This window comes from Rhinopithecus bieti, unplaced genomic scaffold (genome assembly GCF_001698545.2).
Source record: "Rhinopithecus bieti isolate Rb0 unplaced genomic scaffold, ASM169854v2 scaffold_6907, whole genome shotgun sequence".
In the NCBI taxonomy this organism is placed as follows: domain Eukaryota; kingdom Metazoa; phylum Chordata; class Mammalia; order Primates; family Cercopithecidae; genus Rhinopithecus; species Rhinopithecus bieti.
Genome location: NW_016805647.1, coordinates 206320 through 216013, shown reverse-complemented (window position 1 = coordinate 216013; position 9694 = coordinate 206320). Strand labels below are relative to the sequence as shown.

General features: G+C 52.6%; 1 protein-coding gene across 3 annotated transcripts in view; it reads right to left on the bottom strand.

Annotated features, from left to right (window-relative positions):
• The window catches only part of NODAL (nodal growth differentiation factor), a 29764-nt gene that overhangs the window by 7068 nt on the left and 13002 nt on the right, over nt 1–9694 (bottom strand). The window contains exon 1 of one of the 3 annotated variants that reach the window (XM_017873143.1): nt 9104–9302. The exons of 1 other annotated variant lie outside the window; for it this stretch is intronic. Coding sequence is in view for 1 of the 2 variants with exons in the window: in XM_017873142.1 (XP_017728631.1) it covers nt 3210–3402 (193 nt within the window). In the remaining variant the exon portion in view is untranslated. Of the gene's footprint in view, nt 1–3209; nt 3440–9103; nt 9303–9694 lie in introns of those variants that run through there. One more of the 3 variants, XM_017873142.1, reaches the window with a different exon arrangement.

The following is a 9694-nucleotide window of genomic DNA, read 5'->3' as shown; positions in this document are numbered from 1 at the left end:
AAAAAAAAAAAAAAAAAAAACAACTCTTTTAGAAGAAGGCACTCCTGCTCAATGGTTAAGAGCAGGAGCCCCTGAGTCCCCCCATGATGGCTCAAATTCTGTCACTTGCTGTTTGACATTGGTCAAGCTACTTTCCTTCTCTGAGCCTCAGTTTCCCTCCCTTAAAAGGGAGATGGTAAGAGTAGCCACCTCACAGGGGTGTTAGGATTAACTGAGATAATTCATGTAATGTGCTTTGCCCAGCACAACCAAAGTTCGATAAACACTGGCCATCATCAGCTGCCTCATTATTGCCCACGTCCAAGAGTTAGAAACGAAGGTGTCCAGACAGGCCACAAGGGACCTGGACAGAAGTGCAAAGTCCCCTGTGAACAGGATGGACAGTGGGCAAGGCTGGGTAGGGAAGAGACCGCTCCTTCCTGCTGAAAGAAGTCTGTGACTCCACCACCCTTCCTGCCTTCTCCCACTGCTGCCAGGGTGCCCTGGGACAGGGCTGATAGGTTCTCTGGTTCATCTGAGAATAAGAGTTCTAACATTGTGGGTGTCACTGGTGCCTGACACAAGGTAGGAATGTTCTCAGAAAAAAACAAACACATCCAAATACAACAAATGTGATTTTAAGGTGGGTATGAGGAAGGGGTTCATGGACACCCAAAAACCCATTCATATGCTGAATGCCGACTTAGCCACACAGATGCCCCTGATGTCCTCCTGGCCCACCTCCAGTTCTTTTTTTTTTTTTTTTTTTTTTGAGAGGAGTCTCGCTCTGTGGCCAGGCTGGAGTGCAGTGGTGCAATCTCAGCTCACTGCAGCCTCCACCTCCTGGGTACAAGTGATTCTGCTGCCTCACCCTCCCGAGTAGCTGGGACTACAGGTGTGCACCACCATGCCCAGCTAATTTTTGTACTTTTAGTAGAGACGGGGTTTCATCATGTTGGGCAGGATGGTCTTGATCTCTTGCCCTCATGATCCGACCACCTTGGCCTCCCAAAGTGCTGGGATTACAGGTGTGAGCCACCGCGCCTGGCCCCACCTCCCGTTCTGAAGAAGAAAGTGGCTGGGCTCACGCCCTTGGGTTCTCTTCCTGTCACGGACACCACTGTCCCCAGACAGGGCTGTGAGGTAGGGCTGTGAGGGCCTGACACTGAGTGCCCACTCTACATTTTCATAAATTATAAGGGTCGTTACCACCAGTGGCTTCCCGTGTGCCAAGTGTTTCACAAGCATTCTCTAAATCTCCTCACTGTTCCTCTCATCTCACCATTTGCAGATGAGAAAACTGAAGGTACAAGGCGAAGGTTAAACAGCAACAGATACAGATGTAAACCCAATCGGACTCCGACATCCCTTTCACGCAACTGCGGTGCAGCTTATTCGAAATAAACCCAAGATGGAAGAAGTGGGGCTAGGACATCACTTCTCCTCCAGTCTCCTTCCAGGCGGGCTCTTTCCACTGCTCTTAGAAAATGAGGCCGATTCACAACCTAAATGTGCCGCATGCTGCTATACACTCAAAAGCAGTGTTTAGGCCCGGTGCGGTGGCTCACGCTTGTAATTCCAACACTTTGAGAGGCCGAGGCAAGCAGATCACGAGGCCAGGAATTCGAGAGCAGCCTGGTCAGTACGGTGAAACCCTGTCTGTACTAAAAATAAAAAAAAAAAAACAGCTGGGCGCGGTGGCGCACGCCTGTAGTCTCAGTTACTTGGGAGGCTGAGGCAGGAGAATTGCTTGAACCTGGGAGGCGGAGGTTGCAGTGAGCCGAAATCGTGTCACTGCACCCCAGCCTGGGCGACAGAGGGAGACTCCGTCTCGAAGAAAAAACAAAAAACAAAAAACAGTGTTTAGCTGAAAGAGAGCAGTCTCCTAATTTACAGAAGGGAAGGCAGAAAGAGAACCCAAGACGCGCCAGGGACAACAGGGAATCAGGAGGCAGGATTTGAGGCCTAGAACCCAGTTTTCCAGATGCCTGTCCATCACCGCACACATCTCGAACTTTCCAGAAGGGAGTGAACTGGAAAAGCGCTCCCTCCCTTCTTTGACCCCTCCCATCCCCGGCCGCTTTTCGGTGGAGGGGCCGAGCAATTCAGCAAATTTCTCATTGCCCCGTCCCCGACGGTGTCCCCTGGTCTGGCTGGTCCCCAGATGACCCTTCCGGAGAGGGTCACTGGCTGGCTGACCCCAGACGCGGGAGCGAGGAGCCCCCGGCACCAGGTCACAAGGGGCGGGCAGGCGGCAGGTCGGATCAGATTAGCCGATGTGGATTGCGCCCCAGTCCCGGGGAGGGCCGTCTGGCCCCCCCAGGCGGAGGGAGGCGCGGGCGGCCGCGACTGCCCAGGTGGCGGGATGTGGATTGAGGCGCGGAAGGGGCTCCCTCACCGCAGCACCCACCTGCTCGCCTCGCTGGGTGCCCAGAAAGCGCTGCCAGGTCCTCGAGGGCGATACCCTCGGATCCCTGCCGTCCTTGACACCCACTCCCCTGCAAATCATGGCCCCGAACCCGGGGTTAACTGAGACACTTGACACCTCCCCGGCGCGGCTAGAGGACCCTAGGCTGCCACAGTTCGCGACTTCGGGACAGCCCATCCATGATCTCCGGACCGTGAGCCCGAATCCCCGATGTTACCAGCTCAGCTGCCGATACTCCCGACGTCACACCCCGGGACCCCTTCACCCTCACTCGCAGAAAGAAAAAAAATTCGCCAAGACAGGACAGAACCATTTCAGTAATACCAACGACCATTTACTGTGCCGTGCCGGGTACTGCGCTGAGCCTTTCGCGCGCATTCCACAGTCTGATAGACGAGGTGCTATTTATTACACCTATCCTACAGATGCGCAGACCCAGGCGCCGGGATAAGCAGCTTCACCAGACGGCAGCGATCAGCGCCTCCCACCCTTCCGCGCTGCACTCTGCGCAATCCCAAATCAAAACTCAGAGACTATGGTCCCTGTCGAGGACACACCCTGAACGCTAGAATCTCTACCCGACTCGGCCGTGGATACGCCCCCAGCCACCGACGCTGCTCCCGGAGCCTGCTGACGCGGAGACACCGGCAGAGCCAGGCCCTGGGCTCGGGACGCCCAGGCGGCTGCATACCCGGCTTGGAGCCGCAGCCCCTAACCCAGAGCACTTCCCGAGTCCGCCGGCTGGAAGCTGCGGAGGCGCCCCGGGGTGCCCAGCGGACGGGCGGCAAGCGGCATAGCCTACCTTGTGCCTGCAGGCTGCGGATGATGTCCGCCCGCGGCAGCGGGTTGCCGTAGAGGCTCAGCATATACGCCAGAGGCGACGACGACGAGGGTTGCCCCCGCGTACGCAGGTGCGCAGTGGCCACTGTCGCATCACCCGCCTGGAGCAGGGCCCACCAGGCGTGCAGGAGGAAGGGCAGGCAGTGGGCGTGCATGGTGGGCTGGCCAGGCCTGAAAGCAGCACCTCCAGCCCTTATATCCTGGGTCTCAGCAGCCGCCCCGCCCCCACCTTTACTCCCTCCGGGGAAGTTTTAAGATCATATAACCCCCGTCCGGAGGGTGGGGGGCAGAGAGACCTCCTGCTGGGGATGGGCGAGACTTGATCCTGGTGCGGAGGAGGCCCGCAAAGCTGGCGGAGGACCTAGTTCCAGGGACGGGATCTAGGGCTCCTGGTTTGCCCGGTCTGGACACCCTGGCACCCTGCTCCTCTAGGTACCAAAGGCCTTGATGCTGAGACAGAGCAGGCTTGTCCCGGCAGACTCCCAGGTCAGAACTGCGACTTCCTTACTCGGCCTCACCTGGGATCCCTGCCCCATCCTCTCCACTCAGGCTGCAAATGGACCGCTGGCTCCTCAAGAAGCAGGAAGAGTATGCCAAGGGATCCTCGCGGCCCTCAGGCAGACTTTGGCCCAATCTAGCCGGGGCAGCCTCCCTGGCCACTGTCTAGATGGCCTCGGGGAGCACCCTTGGCCCTACCAAATACTGAAGTGCTCTCCTGGGGAAGACAGAAGGCAGGAGGGACTAGGACGATGACTTCTTGGTCTGAAAAGGGAGTGTTCAGCAGAAGCTGGAGCCCGAAGGAGCCAACGGGATGATCCTGGTTCATCAGGCTCTTCCCCCACAGGCAGACATCACCCCAGTAATTTCAGGAGGAAAGGTGTTACCCTTGTTGCCCACATCCCCCAATCCCTGCCTGGTGTGGCAGGGCCACAGAAGACCTGGGTGTCGGCTCAGGGCCACTCACTTTGATCTCTGGGCCCTGCTTTCCTTATTTGCACAAGAGTGATCCTTGTCTGGCCTCCTCCCTTCCAGGTGCAAAGTCAAGTCAGGGCTGGAATGACTTTTAAAGAAATGTAAATCCCTGCTCCAGTGTCAGGCCCCATCCTTTTTCCTTTACACCTGAGGGCTCTTTCTCTTCCCAGCTCCCCCCACCTACCTAGCCTTGACAAGCACGTTAGCTGCTGGCCAACACTTACTGAACACTTACTAAGTGCCAGGCACAGAGCCAAGTGCTCTATACACCTGGCTTCTTTCACAAGATGCCTCTAGCTCAAAAGAACTGTAGGCTGCTGGCCCGGCACAGCGGCTCACACCTGTAATTTCAGCACTTTGGGAAGCTGAGACTGGCAGATTGCCTGAGCCCAAGAGTTCAAGACCAGCCTGGTCAACATGGCGAAACCCTGTCTCTACCCAAAAATATAAAAATTAGCCAGTCATGGTGATGTGCGCCTGTAGTCCCAGCTCCTCTGGAGGCTGAGGTGGGAGGACTGCTTGAGCCTGGGAGGCGAAGGTTGCAATAAGCCAAGATCGGGCCACTGGACTCCAGCCTGGGCGACAGAGTGAGACCCTGTCTCAAAAAACAAAACAACAACAACACAACAACAAAAGAACCATAGGCTGCGACCTGAGCAGGTGTTAGAAAATGGAGAAAGGTCCAGCAGGCTCAACTAGGAGCTCCAAGCCTTCGTCCTCTGTCTTAGGGGAAGAGGCTGTACCACCTAGCTGGGGGCCTCACCTAAGATTCAGGAGACCTGGGCTGTCCACCACACCAGCCCTGGACAGTCTGTTAGTTTCCTAAAGCTGGAACTGTCTTGTTCATCCTGCTGTCACACAGTATATACCATCATCATCATTGGAACTCAAAAATTCTGTGTTAAGTAAATCATTCAGGCCAGGTGTGGTGGTTCATGCCTGTAATCCCAATACACTGGGAGGCCAAGGCTGGAGGATAGCTTGAGGCCAGGAGTTTGAGACCAGTCTGGTCAACATAGCGAGACCCTCTTAAAAAAAAGAGAGAAATTTAAAAACAAGTAAATAATTCAGTGAGGCCAGACGCAGTGGCTCACGCCGTAGTCCTAGCACTTTGGGAGGCCGAGGTGGGCAGATCACCTGAGTTTGGGAGTTCGAGACCAGCTTGACCAACATGGAGAAACTCTGTCTCTACTAAAAGTACAAAATTAGCTGGGTGTGGTGGCACATGCCTATAATCCCAGCTACTTGGGAGGCTGAGGCAGGAATATCTTTTGAACCCAGGAGATGGAGGTTGCAGTGAGCCAAGATTGCACCATTGCACTCCAGCCTGGGCAAAAGCGAAACTCCATCTCAAAAAAAAAAGAAAAAAAAAAAAATTCAGTGATAGGCACAGTGTCTGGACTTGCCTGAAGATAAGCATCACCTTGGTGTTTGTTAAACTATTGATTCCCCGCCCCCCTTTTTTTTTTTTTGAGATGTAGTTTCGCTCTTGTTGCCCAGGCTAGAGTACAATGGCACGACCTTGGCTCACTGCAACCTCTGCCTCCCCAGTTCAAGCAATTCTTCTGCTTCAGCCTCCCGAGTAGTTGGGATTACAGGTCCCCACCACCATGCCCGGCTAATATTTGTATTTTTAGTAGAGGTGGGGTTTTGCCATGTCGTCCACCCGCCTCAGCCTCCCAAAGTGCTGGGATTACAGGCGTGAGCCACTGCGCCTGGCCAAAGTATTGATTCTCAAGTCCAGACCCAGACCTTCGGATTTAGAATTTGGTGAGAGGGCGTGGTCATCTACATATTTCACAAGCACCCCAGTGATACTTTTTTCTTTTTTTGAGACAGTGTCTCACTCTGTCACCCAGGCTGGCGTGCAGTGACATGATCTTGGTTCACTGCAGCCTCTACCTCCCGGGTTCAAGGAATTCTCCTGCCTCAGTAGCTGTAATTCCTGCCTCAGGAGCTGGGATTATAGGCACATGCCACCATGCCTGGTTAATTTTTGTACTATTAGTAGAGACAGGAGTTTCACCATCTTGGTCTCGAACTCCTGACCTCGAGTGATGTGCCCGCCTTGGCCTCCATAAGTGCTGGAATTACAGGCATGAGCCACCATGCCTGGCCCTCCAGTGATTCTGATCAGCCAACTTTGGGACCCACGTGGGCTAGGGTTCTTGCTGCAGTTTGTAACCCACCTCTCTACATTGTTTCCTCATCTGCAAAACATGTCTAGAGATTACTCCTCCCATGTAGACTAAAGGAAATGAATGTAAAAATGCTTTACTGGCCGGGCACGGTGGCTCAAGCCTGTAATCCCAGCACTTTGGGAAGCCGAGACGGGCGGATCACGAAGTCAGGAGATCGAGACCATCCTGGCTAACACGGTGAAACCCTGTCTCTACTAAAAAATACAAAAAAACTAGCCGGGCGAGGTGGCAGGCGCCTGTAGTCCCAGCTACTCGGGAGGCTGAGGCAGGAGAATGGCGTAAACCCGGGAGGCCGAGCTTGCAGTGAGCTGAGATCCGGCCACTGCACTCCAGCCCGGGCGACAGAGTGAGACTCCGTCTCAAAAAAAAAAAAAAATGCTTTACAAGCTCTAAAACCTGATGCCATTGTAGAGGATGATGCATGTGGGTATTATTGTGGGTGGTCCATGGTTGTCATCTGACTTCCCCAGCCTAGAGACTCAGCCTCAGCCCTCTGTATCAGACCCGTCCCCAGAGGCAGAAGGCACCCTCATCCAGGTCATGCACATATAAATACAAAAATGACAGGTTGTGGTTAGTGCTGTGGGAGCCTCTGACCAGGACTCAGGTTCCAAGGATGGCAGTACAGGGAAGGCACAGACAACTAGATGGAGGTACGGGAGTCAGACTCAGTGAAACCAATTCCAGAACCCAAGTCTACCAAATCGCCATGTGGCCTAGTGTGTAGGTGGTCCCTGTTTAAACATGCTCAGCTCAGCTCAGAGCACCCTCATCCACTGAGACTGGGAAGGAACAAAAACGATGGCATGCTTTCCATCCTGGACCAGAAGCTTCTTCTTCTTCTTCTTTTTTTTGAGATGGAGTCTGGCTCTATCACCCAGGCTGAAGAGCAGTGGCACAATCTCAGCTCACTACAACCTCTGCCTCCTGGGTTCAAGCAATTCTCATACCTCAGCCTCCAGAGTAGCTGGGATTACAGGTGCCCATCACCATGCCCAGCTATTTTTTTTGTATTTTTAGTATGTTTAGTATGTTGGCCAGGCTAGTGTTGAACTCCTGACCTCAAATGATCCACCCGCCTCAGCCTCCCAAAGTTCTGGGATTACAGGCATGGGCCAATACACCCAGTCCAGAAGCTTCTTGAAATTAGGGCTAAAGCTTTATTCATCACATGTCCCTTGCACTACAGGCACTTAATGGGTGCTCACTAACTGTTTAAGGTAAAATGAATGATAACCATAGCTAACATTTATTGAGCACCTAATGCACCAGACATTCTGCTAATAATTGCATTGATTTTATCCTCATCCCCACTTCAGACATCATCAGAAAACAGAAGCTCAGATAATTTACCCAAAGCCACAAATTTACAAGTGGAAACAGCCAGTATGTGAAGGGTCAGTCTGCTTGTTGCCCAAACCCGTTGCTTCCCCATAGAAGAGGAGTGAAAATGTGCTTTGTACTAAGACTTTTAAGAAAACTCTCAAATAATGTCTTGCCTTTCCCAGGGTCCAACAGCTGCAGACAGCTCATTTCTGATGTGTATTGGCTTAGAGCCCTGTGGAGGCCTGGAATTTCTCTCTGACCCACAAGAGCAACTGTCTGACAAAGCTCATCCATCTCTGAACTTTCTTGGGCTCTGGCACTATCCCTGGAAGAACCTGAATCTCTGTTGCTTTTTTAGGACCGAGGCTAACAGTCACCCTCACTTTTTAAAGACCTTAGTTGGTCCAGGATCTCTTTCATATAAGAAAAACCAGAAGTGCCCTTTTCCCAGGTGAGGAATGACACCTTCTCGTTTCCTCTGCCCCAGACAGACTGACCGTCAGATTCCCTGACCTGGGAGATAACCTTTGAGGCCATCCCAGCTGGCAGGAGGGTGGGGGCAAAGTCTCTTGAGATTCTCAGATGCTTTCCAGTGCTCTCCATCGAGACATTTGGGACCCTCCCTTGACATGAGCAGCAATGTGTGACATGGTTAAGTGCTTGGACCCTGAAGCTGAGCCTCAGGAGGCAGAATCTGGATGCTTCTCTGTCACTTCCTACCTAGGGATATTAGACCAGGCACTTAGCATCCTGAAGCTTCTGCTTGCTCAGCTGTAAAATGCAGACAAATAATATCTACTGACAGGAATGCTATAAATAGTAAATGTGTGTGAAATGCATAGTGCACGTAGTATTTAGTCATTCATTCATTCATCAAACAAATCTGCTTGTCTAGTGAGTCTCTGGCAGGCTAACTCAGAGCTAGATTCTCAGGGAATCAAGGACATGTGTTTAGTGAGCATTTCCTGTACAGCCAGGGTGACACTGGCTGCCTTTGCCTGTATATGTTGCCTACATAAGCAATCCTGTTCACCCCTCACTGATGTTCTCTGTGTGGCAAGCCTTTCAGGGATGGAGAAACTGAGGTACCCAGGAATTAAAGCTTAAGCTGTGTGAGGGTGGAGAGCACCTGCTTCATCATATCCCTCTGTGCCTAGCATAGCTCCTGGCACACAGGTACCAGTGAGTATTTGTTAAGTGATTGAATGAACCCTGTATTCCCAAAGCAGGGCCCCCAAGCACCCTTGCCTTTCACTTGTTCTTTCCTCCTGCTGTTTGTACTTTATCTCCCCTAGTAAACTCCTAAACTCCTACTCATCTATCAAGACACAGTTTTAAAGTCTCCTCTTCTACAAACCTGTAACTGCCCCCGAAGCAATTTAGCAGAGCCTTCTTCTTCCTCCTCCTCCTCCTCTTCCTCTTCCTCCTCCTCCTCCTTCTCCACCTCCTCCTCCTTCTCCTTCTTCTTCCAGAGTCTCACGCCAGGCTGGTTTCTTCTTCTGACAGAGTCTCACTCTGTTGCCAGGCTGGAGTGCACTGGTACAATCTTGGCTCACTGCAACCTCTGCCTCCTGGGTTCAAGTACTTCTCCTGCCTTAGCCTCCCGAGTAGCTGGTATTACAAGTGAGTGCCACCAGGCCTGGCTAAAGTTTGTATTTTGAGTAGAAATGGGGTTTCAGTATGTTGGCCAGGCTGGTCTCAAACTCTTGACCTCAGATGATCCATCCACCTCGGCCTCCCAAAGTGCTGGGATTACAGGTGTGAGCCACCGCGCCCGGCCAGCAGAGCCCTCTTCTAAGTAAAGCATCAGGGCGGAGTGTGGTGGCTGGTGCCTGCAATCCCAGTGCTTTGGGAGGCCAAGATGGAAGGATCGATTGAGACCAGGAGTTTAAGACCAGCCTAGACAACATGGTGAGACTCTGTCTCTACAAAAAATTTAAAATTAGCC